We start from the raw sequence: 21,758 nt of genomic DNA, 5'->3' as shown, positions 1-21,758 counted from the left end.
TGAAATAGGAAGGCAGGCTGCACACCTACTGTCCAACATAAGAGGTTGCACCTGGCAGTACCTTGCCTCTGAGTTATTTCCTAATACCTCACATTACCACTGAAGTTATTTATCCTACTGCCTAACGCTCTCTACTAAGCAAGCAGGGAAATCAGTGGCTTAACTCTATATCAAAACCTGACTTGTACAGAGTACAAAGTGTTTTTTCCTCTACCATTTTGGACAAAATGTAGAATACAGAAGCAGTTTTTGAGCTGTCATCAACCTGTTAGTTGGGTCTTTCAGAGCGAGGGCGAGGTCCAGCACAGCCCCTGGCTTAGGCGTCCACGTCTTGATGTCCAGTGCAAGCTTATTGATGAGTGCATTGAGGTTCTCTGCATGGTTTTTAACATTTGTGTCCTTAATGTACCTTTTACAGAGTAAAGACAAGGAAATATAGAAACTTTTAGAAAGAATCAGCCTTTTGATACCTCTTGACATATGACCTGTTTGTGCTAAGCTGGTAAAAACAGTGTAAATGTCATTTTGCCTCTTTTATTTGGTTTTACTTTATCAGTCATTGATATTACACAGACCCTAGCCAACCCCTCTATACAAACTCTACAAACTAGTTGGCAAACTAACTTGTCTGACGGATGAGCCTCCACAAAATAACCAGCAAAAGGGCAGTAGATCCTCGGCTGCAGGGATTTCACCAGCATAGATTTGTAGTTCAGTAGCTTCTTTCTCTCAGTCTTAATGAACTCTGCCTTCCAGGAGTCTGCAAAAGAAACAGATGCACACCATTTGTGTCATTTTAAGGGTGCAGCACACAAGTGACTTATCAGGAGTTTCTAGATTCTTCTTACACTTGGCTCCAATCATATCTGACAATTCAAGCTTTTCTTGCACTATATAGGTGAATAAGGAAAAAATAAGGAAACATTGCCTCCACTCTTAGTCCTATTGTTGTTTAGATTGTTGACATCAGCAAAGCATTGTAGAATCTGTGTTGATGATAAGACCTTAAACCCTGTTTAGGTTTAATACAGTGGATGGCCCTGTCAAATATCTATGGGAGTTCCCTTAACAACACAAGATTTAAGGGGTAAATTGACTTGAACTTATATAGCACTTTTCCAGTCAGCTTGACCACTCAAAGCACATTCACTCATTCACACACACCCCTATCGGGACATCAGGAAGCAGTGTGGGGTTAAGTGTCTTGCCCAAGGACACTTCGACATGTAGACAGGGTCTTTTCTCCTGAGCCAAAGCCACCCAAGAATGAATAACAGGATGAATAACAGGATCTCTAAGCAGAGATGCAGATAATCACAAATCACAATAATTTGGAAGGCTCACATTTCCATGCAGGCTTTTACAGGAACTGACAACTTATTCCTAACTCATCACATATTGCAGCTCAGTTAAAATCCCCTCACAACAACATGAGGTTCCCCTTTAGCATCAATTTATAAGTAACAGAAATAACTGCTCTATAATTACATATTGCTAGTTATCCTTTTGTGGAGGAAAATGATGACGTGATTGCACCAACAGTAAATGGTAACAGGAAAAACACTGAGCTGTAGTGTTGGGCTATCAGCAACTGGAACGGAGAAAGATGGGGCTCATATTTGAAAAACTTGAAATGTTTCTCACTTTCTTTATTGCTTCCTTTTGTTTGTCTTTATCTTAATTTCCAAGTCTTTATTTTTTCATCTCTTTATTCTACAGTTGTAGTCTAGTTCTTCTCCAGGTATTTAAGTACTTAAGGATGCATATGCCTCTCTAAAATCCTGATTTCTGCCTCTCTATCAATACTAGATGCAATGCGCCTACAGGTCATCACAAATGGTGGCTTTTGCGCCTTCATCTGTTAACAGTCTGGATTCATGTTTAAATGTCTGACATCTCAGTTAAGATGCTAAGATGTTGACTAGTTTCATCTAGAACTTCATGTCTTTCTGTCCATCTGTGACGAGCATGCATCTGGAGAAAATTACCACACAAATGTAACCAAATATGAACACATGACAATCCCTTATGTCTAAAAGTTGCTAAAATGAAGCTTTGGCAAATGTTCAATGAGAAAGCTAAAACAAAAATCGTAAAATGTGAAGGTTTTCTGTGATCCTTGCCTCAGTTATTTCCTGATGCCTCACATTACCACTGAAGTTATTTATCCTACTGCCTAACGCTCTCGACTAAGCAAGCCGAGAAATAAGAACTTCATATCTTTCTGTCTATCTGCGACGAGCATGTATCTGCAAATATTTAATGCATCCCTTCCTCCTTGTGTGATACAGTTTAAGGGGAAAATTGATGGATACAGTGACATACTTGTATTTAGATTTTGCCAGACCCCCTGATATATTTTTTGCGCTATAGATGTTGGTTATTGCACAAACTAGAGAACAATGCCACATCCTTCCTTGGAAAAACTATGGGTCTAATCAAATTGTATCTGTAGCTGAGGAAAGTACTTAACCAAGAAAAATCATCTGGAATTAAATTATCTACATGGCAGCAATCATAGCACATAATCTAATTTTCTAAATCCTAAGGAAATGACTTTCAGTGGTTTCTTCCTTTATTATATAATTTGGCAGCAGGATCAATGGCCATGTATGTGTAGTCAAAAGTTTGGCCACACCCATTTATTTTAAATGACTGAGTATGCATGTAGAGCAGGGGTGCCCACGTCCAGTCCTCAAGAAATACTATCCTGCAACTTTTTGATGCATCCCTTCTCCAACACACTTGAATCAAATGAATGTCCCTCTGCAGAGCTGAATGGCATGCGGATGAGGGAATCAGGCCATTTGATTCAAGTGTGCTGGAGAAGGGTTGCATCAGGGACCCCTGATGTGGAATATATAATTTAGTCTTCATATAATATGCTTTGTACTTGGATAAAGTGTGTGTAGTTCTTGTTCACTGCTCACATGCCACAGTTTGCATAGTTCACATGCTTCAGATATGAAGCCTTCACCACTGGTGTTTGTGAGAAATGCACAGACATAATATCCTGTGTGTATAAATGATGCGTGAAAACGTCATCTTTTCATTTCTGTTCCCACGTCCTTTTTCTGTCCCCACCAGGCAGGTCCAGTAATAATATTTAAATTCTGTCATTCAAAATAAATAAATACATAATAATAATTTTAATACAAAATATGATTATCAAGAAGAGTCTTATATCCATTAAGCGCCCCTTGGGAAATTAAATTTGTTCAGCACAACACAGCAGCCAGATCATCATCATTCTATTTGCTATTATGCTGGACAGGACAAGTTAAAAGAAATAAAGGATAAGGGATTTCTAATCTCAGTGAGGTTTTATCTGATCAAATAAAGGAGAAAACAGAACTCTACAACCAGAGCTGTGAGGACAAAATGATGTCAAGAACAAAGTTCTCTGTTCTTGCAGGGTATGTAACAGCCTTTAGTCTTTTTGTGAACGCTCACCTGTCAATCTCCTGATTGTAAAATCTTTAAAAACATTCACCACTATATCGCTGAGTCCAATTCAGGATCACGGGGAAGTTGGAGCCTATTCCAGCAATTGGCAGGCGAGAGGCAGGGTACACTCTGGATAGCCAATTACCTTGCCAACACAAAGCCCTAACATCAGTGTTGTACTGCTTTCACACAGTACTCTGTCCATGCATATCATGCAATATCTGGACTCTGCACACCCACACACCAGATTTTTATTTGTGGATTTCTCGCCTGCTTTTAACACTGTTAATACAAACACCCTACTGTGCTGCCTTTTAGAACCTGGGGTCCACCAAACACTGGTTTTATGGATTAAGAATTTTTTAGAGGACAGACTGCAACAGGTACTTTTAAATGGATTTATATCCAGCTCATTGGTATAACACATGGGGCTCCCCCAAGGTGGTGTTTTATCTCCCATCCTCTTCTCTGCATACACAAATAACATCTCCTTATTATGTATGCTCATAACATGACCCTGGTGCCCCACATGACGGGCACTAATGCTCTGGCTAAATACCATTAAGATTTGGTCAGAACATTTGATGACCACTCACTAGAAGTCAATATCAGAAAGACCAAGGAGTTGTGCTGTGGAGGGGGAAGCAGAGCATCATCATTGCCTCTCTTCCAGCCACTCAGCATCCAGAGACAGATGGTGGAGCAGGTGGAGTACTTCAAACAACTTGGGACCGAGATAAACACCTTCTACTTATACACATTCACACAATATACAGACTCCATCTTCAAAAGCACAGCAACGCCTTCACCTGATGAGGAAACTGAGGACTTTTTATATGGTAAATGGTCTGTACTTATATAGCACTTTTATCCAAAGCGCTTTACATTTACGTCACATTCACCCATTCACACACACATTCACACACTGATGGCGTAAGCTGCCATACAAGGTGCTAACCACGACCCATCAGGAGCAATTAGGGGTTTGGTGTCTTGCTCAGGGACACCTCGACATGAGCTCAACCGGGCCAGGATCGAACCGGCAACCCTTGGGCTACAGGATGACCACTCTACCCACTAAGCCATCAGCATAGACATCCCACGCCCCCCTCTCTGAACGGTACCACTTCTTCCAACTGTTGCCATCAGGCAGAAGGTATAATGTCCCACTGGCCTGGAAAAACATCTACAAAAAATCTTTCATCCCATCTGCAATAACCATTTTGTACAAACTGAAATAGACATTGCACTTTTTTAATACTCCCCTTTGTCGGTTGCTGTTTTTAACATTTCCATTGATTTTGTATAAGTCATGCGAGTCATGGGATTTTTAAAGTGGTTAATTGTACGACATGGGGATGTTTGTGTATGTTGGAACCCTGTTAAAGAAGATTTTGTGTCACTATCGGGGACAGACAACATTTTTCTATTCTGTTCTATTCTCACATCTCTTTTGCTTTTAGATCAGTTAAAATGTTTTCAGTGCAATGAAACTGTTTAATAAAGACATTGAAAATATCTTATTTAGTTCTTGTATATGTTAAATGATGGTTCAAGTGAGATAATAAATCACAGATTTGTCTTTATTGTATTTTTGAGACTTTCCCTAACTTTTCTGGGAATGTAAATTAAGCTGGCTCTGTCTGTGTTTGTTAATCTTTTGTAGAATTGCCCAATCTCATTATCATTTTCCTATTTCATGACTAAAACAAAACAAAAAGAAACGTAAGTTTCCACATCACACAAAGAAAATGTCCATCCATAGATCGTTGTAGCTGTTTTAGTGTAATTTGTGATATGTTTAAGATTCTCACCACTGTATTTCCCCCGGTAGAAGGTCATAGGAAATCCTGATGCCCCGCCAGCAAAGTCGCTCATCATCAAATCCACATTTTGAGGTAGTCTGCCTCCATTTGGCCTAGTGCAGTCCACGGTGTTGAGGATCATGTGACCTGCAATGAAAAGCACTGTAAACTTTTTCACTTTATTTATTTATTTTTTTTATCTCCAATTCCAGGTATATTATTTTAAATGAAAAGGAAAACAATCTACCCTTATAGTCAACAATGATACACGTGTCCATTTCTGGATGCACACCATCCATCAGAATCATAAATCTCAGGTGTTCATCAACCTGAAAGATTAAAAAAGAAATTAATTTCTTTACAATCTCATTATAACAATTTATTTAAAGAAAAATATTAAGTGTGGCATAATTCCAATTGTTTTGTAATATCAAGAAGCCCTTGAATCACCCTTCAGTACATGTGAATCTTACGTTTTGCCAAACACCAAAAGGAACGACATTAATATTGGTCAGCTTGACTTGGCTTTGCTCCAAATACCTGTTGGCATAAAGAAGATGATGTGAATAAATGTAGCTTGAAACACATATAGATTAATATATGTTATGTGTTCAATAGAGTGTCATCGTGCCACTAACCAAAACACTGGCCTGGATGTTTCCCCAACATATATAGGAGCATCTGGCCTCCTCTTTGACAAGATTCTCAGAGTGGGGTAACTGGAGGAGACACCGAATATTATTAGTTGTTTGATGCCAACAAGTTTTAAAGTTCATCTTGAGTTAAAACTAACTTTAGCTTGTAATCAAAATGGCCATTGAATAGATAGTAAATAAAATTTTCTAGAAAACATCCCTGTAAACAGTGACATTAAAAACACCTGTGACTCAACTGAATGAATGAATGAATGACTAGTTTTTCCAGGTCCTGCTGAGACATCAGATCTTTTGCCCTTGATATGTTCTTAAGGTGATAGTACGTTAATTTTGTAATTCCCTTCATGTGTTTTTCAAAGTTAAGGTCTGAGTCCATCAATACACCCAGATTTCTGGCCTGGTTGGTGGTTTTTAGGTGTTTAGACTGAAGCTCTGTGTTGACCTTTAATCGTTTCTCTTTCGCTCCAAAGACAATCACCTCAGTTTTGTTTTTGTTTAACTGAAGAAAGTTCAGACACATCCAGTCATTAATCTCTTCAATGCATTTACCAAGAGCCTGTATGGGGCCTCGGTCTCCTGGTGACATTGTAATCTATATCTGTGTGTCATCTGCGTAGCTATGGTAACTAATTTTGTTTTTCCTCATGACCTGTGCCAGTGGGAGCATGTAGATGTTAAACAGAAAAGGCCCCAGGATGAAACCCTGGGGAACTCCACATGTAATTTTTGTCTGCTCAGATGTAAAGTTACCTATTGACACAAAGTATTTTCTATTCTCTAAATAAGATTTAAACCAGTGTAGCGCAGTGCCAGAGAGGCCAGCCCAGTTCTCCAGTCGTTTAAGTAATATATTGTGGTCGACTGTATCAAATGCAGCACTGAGGTCCAGTAAGACTAAGACTGACATTTTTCCATCATCTGCATTCAAACATATGTCATTAATGACTTTGGTCAGAGCAGTCTCAGTGCTGTGGTGCTGTCTAAAACCTGACTGGAAGACATCGTAGCAGTTGTTTTGTGTTAAAAAGTCATTTAGCTGATGAAAAACAACTTTTTCAATTATCTTACTTAGGAAAGGAAGATTTGAGATCAGCCTGTAGTTGCTCATTTGTGTCTTGTCTAGGTTGTCCTTTTTTAGCATTGGTTTGATTACAGCTGTTTTTAAAAGTTCTGGGAAGACGCCTGAAATAAAAGACAAGTTCACAATCTGTAACAGATCTGGCTCCAGAGTCTTTGAGACCTTTATGAAGAAACCTGTGGGCAGGATGTCCAAGCAGCAAGAGGAGAAGTTCAGCTGACATAAGATGTTGCCCAGATCTTTGCTGTTAATGGGATTAAACTGTGTCATGGTGCTTAAACTGGTTTTCAATGGACACAGTATGTCTGTTGAACCTGCTGTTGATAAGCCAACTACTTGTCTGATATTTTGGATTTCTTCCATGAAAAATTTGGCAAACTCATTGCAGGCCTTGGTGGAATAAAGTTCAGGTGCTATTGACACAGAAGGGTTTGTTAACCTGTCAACAATAGCGAATAAGACCCTGAGCATTATGATAGTTTTTGCTAATAATGTCAGAGAAATAGGACTTTCTTGCGTTCTTTAGTTGTAGATTTTAAGAGTGAGGTTTCTCTTTATACATGTCATAATGAACCTGTAGATTTGTTTTTCTCCATCTGCGCTCGGCTTTCCGACACTCTCTTTTTCCATGCTTCACCAGTGTGGAATTTCTCCGTGGAGACTTTTTCATTCCAGAGACAATTTTCACCTTAATAGAAGCAATGCCATCTATAATACTTAACATTTTAGCATTAAAACTAGCAACAAGTTCATTGGCTGAACCGCTTGACAGGGCAGGTGTTGAAGAGAAGACCTGGTTAAACATCCCAGTCTTGTTTTTAGTTATACAGAGTTTTGTGATCACCTCCATTGAGACATTTGTGTGAACAGGAACTGTACACCCAAAGAAAACACAGTAATGATCAGACAGGCCCACATCACACACAGTAACCTTGGAAACATCCAAACCCTTCAAAATCACCAAGTCTAGAATGTGTCCTTTATTGTGTGTGGGCTCTGTTATATGCTGAGTCAGCACGAAGTTAGGCAAGGCAAGGCAAATTTATTTGTATAGCACATTTCATGTACAAGACGATTCAAAGTGCTTTACATAAAACAGCTGTTACCCAGATCTTTAGTCGCTTTGTCCTGAGGATTGTCTACATTGATGTCAAAATCGCCAACAATAATTACAGTCAAAATCCAAACAGATTGTAGCCAGCAGTTCACTAAACTCTTTATAAAATTCTGCGCAGTGCCCTGGTGGTCTATAGAAATTTAGATATATTATTTTTCAAAAGAAGGAAAACTTCCAAAAGATAACTGCTTACGCTGAAATGATTCATTAAATAAAACTGCAACCCCCTCTCCTCTCCTGATCAGTCTGACCTCACTGATAAAACTAAAGTTGGGAGGGGTTGACTATCTTGGTTATCTTGGTTTAACAGACTCAGGGTAATTAGAGCTGGAAACTGTGGGCTTGAAGGAAGCAACAAAAAGACCTGGATGCTGATAGTGAAATGTTTTTGTAGGGTGACGGGGAACAGAAAGATATTTTATACTGGTTATTGTCCATTAAGTGGTTTGTAATAACACAGGGAGACAATGTACAGAGATTAGAATGGAGAAAATGTAATCTCTCTTAGAAGAATCACTCAATACTCTGGATGCGACATTTGGATCAGCTGGAAGATTGTCAAGAATCATTTGTTCGTCCAGTTAAAATTGCATCAACGCAGTCCAACCAGGATGTAATAAATGCAAGGAACCACCATTTTTTACATTCTAACTGGGAGCGTGTCAGACAGAAATTGGCCTACTGTGTTTGCAAGGAAACGAACGTGAGCTAGAGCAACATCCATCACTGATCAATATGTCCGATTTTACTTCTATCATGTCTAACAAAGGATGAAATTGCAACGTATCTGACTGTTAAGTTTTACCAATCAATCAATCAATCAATCAATCAATCAATCAATCAATCACACATATACCATGACTGTAGCCCCTTCCATCAACTGTCATGGGGTCTGGTTTGATCATTGAAATCAGGTGTCACATACTTTTTTTTGAGCCCACCTTTATCATCATGTTATCGAGATCCTGTTATCACGAGAAAACAGTCCTCTTTATCTTGAGATAACGATTAACAAAAGAATATAGCTAAGCCGTTCTCGACTTCCATAACCTTGATCAGCTGTTTATCTGTTCAACCTAGCATCAGTGGAAATACTTTCCACTTCACGTGTTTCCGCGGTAACCATGCCCACCTCAAATGATTTATGTTGACTGTTGAAAAAACAGATCAATGATCTTTTATCATTAATATTCTCCAGTCTTGTTACTGATGCTCCATATAGGCCTACAAATAAAATAATACCAGTGCCTGAGAAGACACCTGTGACATACCGTAATGACTATTGACTTCTGCTTTAATGAAAACCTTTGAGCGACTGGTGTTGGACTATATTAAAGATCAGGTTCCTGTGTCTGTGGATCCACTGTAGTTTGCTTATAGACAAAACAGGATCGCTGAAGACGTCATATCTTTTGTTCTTAACTCTGTATATGAACATTTGGATAAAGGAAAATCTTATGCAAGGATGCTTTTTATAGACTATACTTCTACTTTTAACTCTGGTTCCTGTGAAGCTCACTCACAACTTGAAAACTCTTGGACTTGGTGATGCCATTTGCAAATGGATTTTAAACTTTTTAACTTGCAGACAACAGAGGGTCAAAATTAATGGTTGTGTCTCTGATAAACTCTGTGTAAGCACTGGCTCCCCACAAAGTTGTATTTTAAGTCCTTTGCTTTTCAATCTGTACATATATGACTGTGCTGCTAAAAGTCCTAACAATCTGATTGTCAAGTATGCAGATGACACCACTGTTATCGGTCTGATCAGTTCAAAGAATGAATCACATTACAGAACAGAGGTGAAGAAAACAACCTTGTTCTGAACACTTCTAAAACCTGTGAACTGGTTATTGATTTAAGTTGGTGTAAGAACAACATGCCTATTGTCATTTATGATTCTGAGGTACAAATGGTTGATAAATGTAAGTTCTTGGGTGTCACTCTCTCCAAAGATCTCTCGCCAGCGTCTCTTCTTTTACGGAAATTAAGACATTTCACTCAAAACAAAACTATTCTTTTAAACTTTTATCTGGGTGGTATCAAAAATCTTCTACCAGCTCTGTCACTGTGTGGTTTGGTAATCTCACTGTGAAAGAAAAGAAAGCTTTAGACAGAGCCATTCGCTCTGCTCACAGGACACACAATGTAAATAGGACATTTACAAATTTAGACTTTTAACAATAGCTTTACAGATCATCAATGATCTCTCTGGCCACACTGCTACAGAGATGTTCGACTGCCTGCCCTCAGGAAAACAATATTGCGCTATTAAATGCACTACATCTCTTCATATTAAGTGTTTTTTTCCACAAGCTGTCATGACCTTGAACAATGCATTTTGAAATACCTCAGACACGCCCCTTACTGTTTTAGTTACCTCTTTTACTGCTATTTATTTATATAGTGTTTTTATTGTTTCTTAGTATTATGCATTTTTAGGATGTGCCTATGTGTTGTATTTTCTTAGGCTTGTGTTTCGTATGTTTTATCTGTTAAATGTTGACAGTGCACTTTGAGCTCTTTGCAGCTGTTTTCCAATGTGGTTTCTTATACTGCAAATGGCAAATAAACTGAACTGATGTATCCTCTTCTTTTTTTTAATGTTTGTTATCAAGGTCATCCTGTTAACTTAGGCCTATTTCCAGATTATAAATGCACAAGAAAATGCTCACAACACCAAAACAGAAAGAGAAAAAATGCTCACTTAGTTATATACTGTAATCTACAGTAATTTACATAGAAAAATTTATTTAATTATGAAAATATGCACAAATATTTTCAAAACCCACTGCACTAGTATATATATGTATGTTCACACACTGGTGTTATTAGGTTCAAAGGGCTTGTCTACTTAAAAGCCATCTAGTTTGTATGTCCTCTTTTGTAGTAGAGTAATGGTTCTCCTGGAGAAATAGTAGTTTTTAAAAATTATAATAGGAGCATCAAAATTCACCTGAGGTGGTCTGAGTGCATATGGCTGATGTAGATAAGATCTGCTGCACACAGTCTGTCCATGCAATCAGCTGGAGGCTCATGGAGAAGCCACCAGCCTCTGGCAAAAGCAGGACCTGTCAGCCAGGGGTCGAACATGAACCGCTTCTGTCCGAGCTGAAGCTCCATGCAGGCATGGGTGATGTACGTTACCTGAAAAGCAAGTTTTCCTGTTAGAGATTAACAAACTGACAATATTCTTGCATACCGGTGTGTGGGAGTGTGTGTCTTATGTTGATGCCAAAAATTTTTTAACTGTTTGGAGCATGTCCAGTATATACTCACTATCTCATAGCTCCAGAGAGGAAAGCTGTATCTTTACAAGGCAGCATACTGATTTAATGTCATTACAAATAATTTTATTAGTTGTTTTATTTTGGTGTTTTTTGTTTTTTGTTTTTTTTTTTTTTTGTTTTTTTTTTTTGCCAGACCCTTTATAGCTGTGTTAAAAACATTTCACAGCCCAGTGCCAGATGCTGTCATGGTAGCTATAAGGACCCATTTTGTTAATAGTATATAAGCAGAGAAAGCAGAAAGTGATGTAATTTGGTTGTTTACAGAGTAAATAAAAAAAATGCAAAAATTTTCCAAGTTTTAAGCTTTTTGTTGTCGCCCTTAAATAATTCTACAAGACTAAAAACGTCCAGTGAAATAATACATTTCCATTTGTTTGAAGTATTTTTGGTTTGAATTCAAAGCGTAGGAAAATACAGACTTTTACTTCTCCTTCCTGGAGCTCCAGAGGCTCTCTTGGTTCAGCCAGCCAAGGATCAACTGGGCTCAGTTCCACCAGCTGAAGCCCACCATTATCCAAGACCTCCACCTCTGTATGTGTGAGAAAACGGTCCAATTTAACAAGTCAGCTGTTCCATTTAGGGGCAAAAAGGATCTTTATCAATATCAATGAAAAAGTATCATAGTAATAAAGAAAGTGCTCTTGATGTGAAGCAGGTGATATGGAGACAAAAATTAGTTCTGAGGTAAAAAGAGCTCCGGATGCCAGCTTCATGTATAATAAAAATCCCTCTGGCTGTCTGTATCAGCCCTCCTTATAAATGTTGACAAACACAAAACACTATGTATCAGGGGTGTCAAACTCCAGTCCTCAAGGGCCACTATCCTATAGGTTTTAGTTATTACTTTGCTCCAACACACCTAAATAAACTCAAATGGATCCAACCGCTTCTAGTCAACTTCTTCACAATAACCAATTAATTTCAGTCAGGTGTTTTAGATCAGGGAAACAATGAAAACCTGCAGGATACCGGCCCTCGAGGACTGTAGTTTGACACCCCTGCTATATATGGACCCCTAGGAACCTATAACCCTGTCCATGGAGCCTAGAATTCACTGACTCTTAGCAAGTGGCAGACTGCTTATAGCTGCAACTAAATACAGTCAAAACCTATGCAATGTTAAGGAAATGAAATTATAAACCAATGCAATGCTGAGGAACAGACACTTCACTTTCATGTGACCGTGTAGTGAACTCTGAGTTAGCTTTTAGCAGAACAACTGCAGTCACTGTCACAAACTGCTAATAAAATTATATTTCACTTTTGTGGTTCCACAACATGGCATATCCTATTCTTCCAAGTTGGCAGTGTTTGTGTTGCAAATTTTGCTGCCACCACTTTGAATGAAGCATGTGAAGTAGCTGTAGAAAGCCTTTACACTGCAGGCAAAATTCTAAGGAAGAGCAACTCACCAAGCTCATCTTGTAAGAAACTGTCAGGCGGGTTCACGTATTTCATTGTTGACACATTTAACTTCCAGTTATGTTTGGTACATTTAACAGTCCTGTGAGATGAGATGAGATGAGATGAGATGAGATGAGATGAGATGAGATACTTTATATGTTAGGGTAGATATACAGAATAGCCTCACCTGCCATCCAGGTCCTCAATATCTTTGATGAATAACCCGCCTTGATGTTTGCATTGATTCTTGCATGCTTTAAAGCCATTTTTGCTCTTGTATATGATGTAACAATGACCATCCACTGGGTTTGTCTTGAAATTGACTCCTTCTTTGAGCAAGTCCACTGCATCAGCATCCAGTGACAGCACCACCTTTGTTTCCTGAGCATTCATTTTACCTAAAGTAGAAAAAGAATAAATAGTTCAGGCTTAAAAATAAGATAAAAAACAGATTTTATTTTATTATTTTATTTTATTATTATATGTCCTGATATATAAAACCTAAATTATTGAAAGAGGGTGCACATTTTGCTCATATTTCCACATAAAAGTACAATTTGATATTTAATTGAACTAATTATGTAACTTTTGAAGGAAACTGCGCTAATTTTTTTCAGGACATAAATTAGGGCTTAACAAAAGGGAGTGATAACATATACACGTTACACTTTTAAGAATGCTCCATTGACAATTCTTGTGTAGCACAATTAAATTTTATTCCTGTTGGAACATAACAAAGAAAGGCACTTAGTGGCTGTGTCTCATGTGCTGCTGCGTTACACGTATCTGCCTGACAACTCACTCTACTGGTGACGTTGTGTCGACTTACAGCAACACCAGCCCACAGCTCCCTCTGTTGGCCAAAAGTTATACGTACTCTTCCAACATAAAAGTGGATCACACAGACAATAGTGGTAATTCATATGGTCCTCTACAAGTTAAAATTAGGGGGGGTGAGGTATTTAACAGAACACTCTGCTCAGTCTTTATTAACACATAGCACCACATACATACAATGCTTTTCTTTTTCCTCTTACCTTGAATATAACTGCACGTTTGGGATATTATGTGCAGATTAAATAAATAAATAATTAAATAAGAACACGTTCCTTTTTATTCCAGATTATAAGGAAACTAAACAGCAAACATAAAAAAGGGGTGCACTTCATCCAGGCGCTCTGTTCATTTCTAGGATTTGCAAACCAATGTAGCACAAACTTTACCCAAAAGTTGATCTAAATTTAACTTTATTGGTTGATTCTTTTATTGTAACCACCATGATGAAAACATGAGACCCATAATGTTCCAAAGATTTTGGATTCAAGAATCCTTCGGCTTAACTTCCCTTCCTCCCCTGTGTTTGCTAGTCTCCCTTTGTCATTGTGAACGTGGGTGTGGCTGTTTTCATTCAGCTTGTCATCCCTGCTGTGGCCACAAAGATATAACCAGCCATTTTCTGTAATATCAAAACAAATCAAACTATTAATAAATCACCTTTCATACAAAAGCAGTGCACAGAGCTTTGCATGTGTTATGTAATGACCCAAAGCTGTGTGGGACAAGAGGGAAGTTACCATAACGGCATGTGTAATGGAAAATTATACACATAACCCGTATACTTGTGTGATATTTAGATGAGACATGTAATCTTGCAGATGATGTGGTTCTGTTGGCTTAATCGGGCCGTGATCTTCAGCTCTCACTGGAGCTATTCGCAGCCGAGTGTGAAGCGGCTGGGATGGGAATCAGCACCTCCAAGTCCGAGACCATGGTCCTCAGCCATAAAAGGGTGGAGTGCTCTCTCCGGGTCTGCAATAGGGTCCTGCCCCAAGTGGAGGAGTTCACATATCTCGGGGTCCTGTTCACGAGTGAGGGAAGGATGGAGCGGGAGATCGCCAGGCAGATCGGTGCGGCATCTGCAGTGATGCGGACTCTGCATCGGTCTGTCGTGGTGAAGAAGGAGCTGAGCCAAAAGGCAAAGCTCTCGATTTACCAGTCGATCTACGTTCCTACCCTCACCTATGGTCATGAGCTGTGGGTAGTGACCGAAAGAACAAGATCGCGAGTACAAGCGGCCGAAGTGAGTTTTCTCCGCAGGGTTGCCGGGCTCTCCCTTAGAGATAGGGTGAGAAGCTCGGTGATCCGGGAGGGGCTCAGAGTAGAGCCGCTGCTCCTCCACATTGAGAGGAGCCACATGAGCTGGCTCAGGCATCTGGTCAGGATGCCTCCTGGACGCCTCCCTGGTGAGGTGTTCTGGGCACGTCCCACCGGAAAGAGGTCCTGGGGAAGACCCAGGACACGCTGGACGGACTACATCTCTCAGCTGGCCGGGGAACGCCTTGGGATCCCTCCAGATGAGCTGTTGAACGTGGCCAGGGAGAGAGAAGTCTGGGTTTCCCTGCTTAAGGCAGCTGCCCCCGCGACCCGACTCCGGATAAGCGGCAGAAAATGGATGGATGGATGGATGTAATCTTGCACTTTGTATTAAATCCATGGCCTTATACTTTTACTGAGTAGAACGACTTGTACCCTGCAGATATTTGGCAGCGAGCTTCTCTTTCTTATCACATTACTGTTATGTTAGCATTCACTGTTAGTTTTGTTAGTTTTCACTATTCTGTGAAAGCAGGATAGGTCACTATTCTACAGAGGTAGGGTAGGTTAGTCCGACACTGAAGTAAAAACTTCGGTGGAAACAAGAGGCTTTTTAGTCATTTTTGTGCCTGAGTGTGGGCTACTCAAAGTTAGAAAAAACCAACCAGAGACGTCCTAGTTGAAATAATGGGTAACACAGCTGGTAAAGAGAAGGAGGGTGAATGGGACTCCCCAATTTTAAGAGACATGAAAAAGAAATATGACTGCATGGACTGCATGACTTACTGGACAGAAAAATATGGTTTTCCAGAGAATTGGAGTTTGCGTAGAAAAGAATTAGATAAGCTGGATGAGGCAGCACAGAAGGACTGGGATGAGAAGAAGAAAAAAAAGAAAATCAAGGCAGCAGATGTAGAGAAGTGGGAACTGCATAAGAGATGTATTAAAATGTGAAAAAATTTGAGTGAATGTAGAGACAGAAAGGCAAACACAAAAGAAATGGGTGGAGGATTAGATGTGACTGGTGATATAGGAAACAGGAGGTGCACCTCCACCATATAATCATTCAGGGCATTCACGACCCTCTCCATATCGTTCACTGCAGGGACGATTACAGGAGCTGAAGGTGGAACCAGATCTGGACTCCTGTCCCCCGGGGTTACAGCGAAAGCAGCCTCAGCAGCAGCAGCAGGATCATTCAGAGGACCAATGAAGGGATGAGACATCGGGTCCCGCTGACTCCACCTATGGCCAGGCTACAGGGGGAACTGAAAGACCATCAGCAGACATGGCCAGCCCTCCACACACCAAGTCCGGGAAGCTCTATGGACCTGAGGTGTCATCAACCTCCCCACTACAAAATACTGCTAAGCATGGGGACACTGAGGTCCTTAGTGCCCCCATGGTGGAAGTATCGGGACCCACCGGTCCACACACCAAGTCCGGGAAGCTCTATGGACCTGAGGTGTCATCAACCTCCCCACTACAAAATACTGCTAAGGATGGGGACACTGAGGTCCTTAGTGCCCCCATGGTGGAAGTATCGGGACCCACCGGTCCACACACCAAGTCCGGGAAGCTCTATGGACCTGAGGTGTCATCAACCTCCCCACTACAAAATACTGCTAAGGATGGGGACACTGAGGTCCTTAGTGCCCCCATGGTGGAAGTATCGGGACCCACCGGTCCACACACCAAGTCCGGGAAGCTCTATGGACCTGAGGTGTCATCAACCTCCCCACTACAAAATACTGCTAAGGATGGGGACACTGAGGTCCTTAGTGCCCCCATGGTGGAAGTATCGGGACCCACCGGTCCACACACCAAGTCCGGGAAGCTCTATGGACCTGAGGTGTCATCAACCTCCCCACTACAAAATACTGCTAAGGATGGGGACACTGAGGTCCTTAGTGCCCCCATGGTGGAAGTATCGGGACCCACCGGTCCACACACCAAGTCCGGGAAGCTCTATGGACCTGAGGTGTCATCAACCTCCCCACTACAAAATACTGCTAAGGATGGGGACACTGAGGTCCTTAGTGCCCCCATGGTGGAAGTATCGGAACCCACCGGTCCCATACTGGTTTACTGCCCTTGGTCCCCCTCTGAAATCATGGAACATGCCAAAAATCTTCCTGACCCCACTGAAGATGGTGAGAAAGCTAGGGAGGAATGGAAAGCTTTCTGCCATGAACACTGTCCCACTGGACTTGAGCTAAGAAAAATCCTTGCTAAAGTGCTCACTGCCAGTGATCTGGCTAAGGTCCGTCCCCACCTTCCCCCTGATAACTGTCTGTGATAAGCATCAGATTCTCCTCTCTTGTTCTCTTCCTCCACATGTCTCTGCTCAGATGGCTTAACTTGTCGCTCTTACTGAGGCCTGAAAACTTGCACAGGGAAGGTCCCTGACTGTATATACTGACTCACGTTATGCCTTTGGTGTGGTTCATGGTTTTGGTGTGCTGTGGCGTCACCGTAACTTCCTCAAATCTGATGGTAAGCCTATTCTGAACTCTACACAGATTGCTGCTCTCCTTGATGCTATTCTTCTTCCTTCAGTGGTTGCTGTAGTGAAGTGTCAGGCTCACACTAAAGACAGGACAAAAACCACTTTAAAAGAAATGCTAAATGTTTGTATACAGCAGTGAAAAAAAGTTTTCTGACACCCTATGCTTTTGTGAAATATTACATTAAGAATCACTCTTTGGTCTTCAAGTGCAATTTCTATTTGTACAGTCACAGCCAAAATACTAAACAAATCACCAGTCCACTGCAGACTAAACAAAACCTTAAAAAAAATTAAAACTAAAATATTTAATTATAATATTTGAGATTGCGTAAAATCTTAATGGTGTCAGAAAACCTTTATGAGCCTTAGTCTCATAATTCCACTTCCTAATAGATAACTTGCAGGTCTGTTAATGCGTTTTCTATACCTGTTTTATGGTCACTCACATTCACTTTTACAGTCAATATAGAATCACTAATATAGATTTTTATTTTATTTTTTTACAATTGTAGTACATCCTACAGGCACGTCGGGGTATCTGCAGGGCATATGATAATTAAAGTGTGAGCCTGTCAGATGGTTCTTTCTTCAGATTTGCAAAGCAATCCTACAGGCATGTCAGGGTATATGATAATTAAAGGTCATGAGCTGTTTGAGCTTTCCTTCCTCCTCCTTCTCACCACCACACTGCACTTTCAACCACCAGTCTGCATTGTGCTATGGAAAGTACCAGATATGAGGCAGTTGCAACAGCAGCACGTTTTTACATGTTTCAGCTGTGGAAACTATTATGACCCTTTTCTGAAGGCAATAATCTGATACAACTGACTGTAATGCTCCCTTAATGGTGAAAACTACTGGGTGGGATTTAAAATGTATACATCTTTTGAATAAAATTAAAGCAATTCAACGCAGAATATTAAATCTGAAAGTATTAAACTAGGGACAACAGTCACCTTGTGGAAAGTGGAAAACAAATGTTTTATTATTATGATGCATTTCTGGCAATATTACACCATGAAAATAGCTTGATATATAATAATCAATGGCACAGAGGTGTTAAATGATCCAAAGTCATGGACAGAAATTCAATGGAGATTCAAAGATCACTTGCATAAGTCAGTTTTATGACCACAGAAACCAAGTTAAATCGAGAAACAGCATCAGGCAGTTGAAATAGAGGTTTGCAGGCTGTGGGAGAGGAAATCAAAGGGTGTGTTGTTGCTCGTGGTAACGCCCTGGCTTATAAGGCTGCAAAGTGGGCAGCAGTGTCAGCCTCTCCACACACTCTTACTTCATTTCCTGTCACAGAGAAGGATAATTCTCCTCCTTGCTCTCTACAGGACATCCAGTCTTTTTCTACTCCATAGAAGTGATCCATCTGGAAGGCTAACTCCTGCACCCCTGACTGCAGGTATTTGGCGCTCTGTTGATGGAAAACCTTTCTTCCCATGGTTTGCTAAGTTGTCACATGGGTTGGACCATGTGTCAAAAGGAGGGATGGTATCTTATATAACATCTCTTTGATTCACAAAAGGCTTCACTGTGGTGGCTGAAAATTAGTGCAAAAAATGTTTGATCTGTGCAGGCTACAATACAGCTGTCATGCTTCGGATGGGTGGACTCAAAAATACTCAGTTTCCCAGGGATGGGTTTAAGATATTTATTGTACAGAGATGAATACTGAAAATGTGCGCTCCGGCTTTTCTCCGCTCAGGGTCTGTGGACACACAAGACGGCAGTTAGAAGGCAGGCTGCTGATGAGAACTCAAAGAGGGAGTATGAGTTAACGTACCAGCAGTGGAATCCAACAGGGCACAGAATGTTTCATCCAGTGAACAGAGAAGGGCCGCCGGGAGGTTGACTGCGGGAGGAAAAGCTGCTGAACAGAGGAGAGGTTAGAGGAGGGATACAGGTTTCTGGCAGGGGCCCAGAATAAGAGGACACAGAGGCCGGGATGGCTAGTCCTGTCTTGGGGTGCAGATAGTTCAGTCCGTAATCCAAAATCCAATCCTAAAGACAATCCAGGGGTCAGAAAGCCAAGATATCCAAATAATAAATCAGGGCAGAGTACCAGACAGGGAGCAGGCAGAATCAAAATCCAGGTCCAAAATCAGGTCAACGTCAGGCGGGTAGGAAGGCAGGAATATACAGGCTGGAAACGTGCAGGGAAGAACCAAGACGATCTGGCACTGGAGGGATGTCACAGAGTTGTATATATAGGGCTTGGTACAGGTGTAGCGCATCAGCCCTAATCAAGAGCTGGTGGAGATGAGGCGTTCAGGGCAGCTGGAAAAACTGAGCCCCACACCACAGATCATGACAACAGCCCAACCGCTTGCCTGCCCTCCAGCTGCTCATGAACAGCCTGATCAGCCTTTTGATCACGTGATGATGGATTTCATTGAGTTGACACCTGCAGAAGGTAAGAAATATTGTCTAGTCATAGTAGACATGTGGTCAAAATGGGTTGAAGCTTTTCCAGCTAGGCATGCCACAAGTTCAGTCGTGGCTAAGGCTCTGGTGACCGAAATCATTCCAAGATGGGGAATTCCAGTTAAGGTCTCGTCTGACAACGGTTCGAACTTTGTCAATGCAGCCCTGAAGGAGGTAAGTGGACTGTTGCGGTTCCAACTTAAGACTCATTGTGCATATCGTCCACAATCAGGCGGCGCAATCGAATGTGAAAATGGCCCTTTAAAAGGTAAGTTGGCCAAATGTTGTGAAGAAACAGGATTTTCCTGGCCTACAAGCCCTCCCTCTCGTTCTTATGCACATGAGAATGAGGAAACGTGCCTGAACGAACCTCGCCCCATTTAAGATTCTATTTGGCAGACCTCCTCACACAAGTCTGGATCCCCCAGGACCCTCCGTGTCTACCACATACTGTGAAGGTGGCATGCTTGTATATTGTCAAAATCTATCCAAAGCTCTCTCACAGGAGTGTGGTGAAGGAGACCCTGCCACGCCCAGCATCAGGTCTGCTCCATTCCCTGGTTCCTGGGGACTGGGTCTTGGTCCGGGAGACGAGGAGAAAGCACTGGCGGTCTAAAAGGTGGCTGGGTCCCTTCCAGGTCCTGTAGGTCACCCACACAGCGGTGAAGGTTGCTGAAAGGTCTACGTGGATCCATGCATCCCACTGCAGGAGGTTTCAAGGTACACCAGCCTCAGCTCCATCAGCTGACCTCTCAGCCAAATGGCAAAATAATCCCTGAGGTCAGCCCTGTGTGAGGTAGTCTACCCTCCATGTGGCAACATGAAGTGCACTCAGGTTGCGGTGATGGGATGGGCGTGCACCATCCTCCTCATCCTCATGAGATTCCTCTTCTGGTACCTGGATCCAACCAGACCTCGCCCAACACATTGCACCCCAGCTCCATCCCAACCCGCCAGATGACTGCAGGGGACAGAAGCACCCTCCTTAAAGAGGCACCGCCGAGATGACCACACCCTTGATTATCATGACCACACTGATAATCTTTGGTGGCAGGTTGCAAACATGTCAGCTCATAAATTGACAAATGACAGCTGCTATGTTTGTGGACTGGTGCCACATGCCACCCCCTCTCAGACAGTTTTCATTAATAGAAAGTTCAATTTCCATGTTTATCATTACGTTCAAATGCTGAAAGCGAATGTTGAGGATACACCTCCATATGATGACGCTGGTGATTTGGAGTTATTTGAGTACATTTTCTTATGTGTGATTAATATGTTTCATTTTAATCAAAGGGGTGGATTGTAATGGAAATTTATACACATAACCCTTATACTTGTGTGATATTTAGATGAGATATGTAATCTTGCACTTTATATTAAAACCATGGCCTTATACGTTTACTGAGGACTTGCACCTGCGACCTTGATGCTTTCACATCATGTGAGTCTATATTTAACCAAGGCCATGTGTATCTCTGGGGACTCGCTCAGCCAAAGCTGTTTTGACAGTGTGACTTTCATTGATGATCAGCTCTTAATAAAAATACTTTGTTTGATTCTCACTTAGTGTGTTATCTTTAAAAATAAAATTTCCGCTACACATGCTCCTGCTAAGTTCTTCTGTGCAGGACAATAACCACTTTAAAAGAAATGCTAACAGCAGTGGAAAAAAGTTTTCTGACACCCTATGCTTTTGTGAAATATTACATTAAGAATCACTCTTTGGTCTTCAAGTGCAATTTCTATTTGTACAGTCACAGCCAAAATACTAAAAAAAATTCCATTCCAATTCAGGGTCACAGGGAAGCTGGAGCAATTAGCAGGCATGAGGCAGGGTGCACCCTGGACACGTCACCAGTCCACTGCAGACTAATCAAAACCTTAAAAAAAAAAAAAACATTAAAACTAAAATATTTAAT

The 21,758-nt window shown here is 41.1% G+C and overlaps 1 protein-coding gene across 1 annotated transcript in view; it reads right to left on the bottom strand.

Moving 5' to 3' along the window:
• The window catches only part of LOC121634438 (cytidine monophosphate-N-acetylneuraminic acid hydroxylase-like), a 28,003-nt gene that overhangs the window by 5,122 nt on the left and 1,123 nt on the right, over positions 1-21,758 (bottom strand). The window contains exons 2-11 of the mRNA XM_041977065.1: positions 12,985-13,195; positions 12,806-12,897; positions 11,813-11,922; positions 11,060-11,250; positions 5,891-5,971; positions 5,726-5,792; positions 5,500-5,581; positions 5,262-5,399; positions 625-760; positions 266-409 (exon numbers count right to left, since the gene is read on the bottom strand). Coding sequence (XP_041832999.1) covers positions 266-409; positions 625-760; positions 5,262-5,399; positions 5,500-5,581; positions 5,726-5,792; positions 5,891-5,971; positions 11,060-11,250; positions 11,813-11,922; positions 12,806-12,897; positions 12,985-13,190 — 1,247 coding nt within the window. The 5' untranslated portion in view covers positions 13,191-13,195. The remainder of the gene's footprint in view (positions 1-265; positions 410-624; positions 761-5,261; positions 5,400-5,499; positions 5,582-5,725; positions 5,793-5,890; positions 5,972-11,059; positions 11,251-11,812; positions 11,923-12,805; positions 12,898-12,984; positions 13,196-21,758) is intronic.

This window comes from Melanotaenia boesemani, chromosome 23, assembly GCF_017639745.1.
Source record: "Melanotaenia boesemani isolate fMelBoe1 chromosome 23, fMelBoe1.pri, whole genome shotgun sequence".
NCBI classification, from domain to species: Eukaryota; Metazoa; Chordata; class Actinopteri; order Atheriniformes; family Melanotaeniidae; genus Melanotaenia; species Melanotaenia boesemani.
Note: the sequence above shows the minus strand (reverse complement) of the source record. Positions and strands in the feature narration are given on the sequence as shown.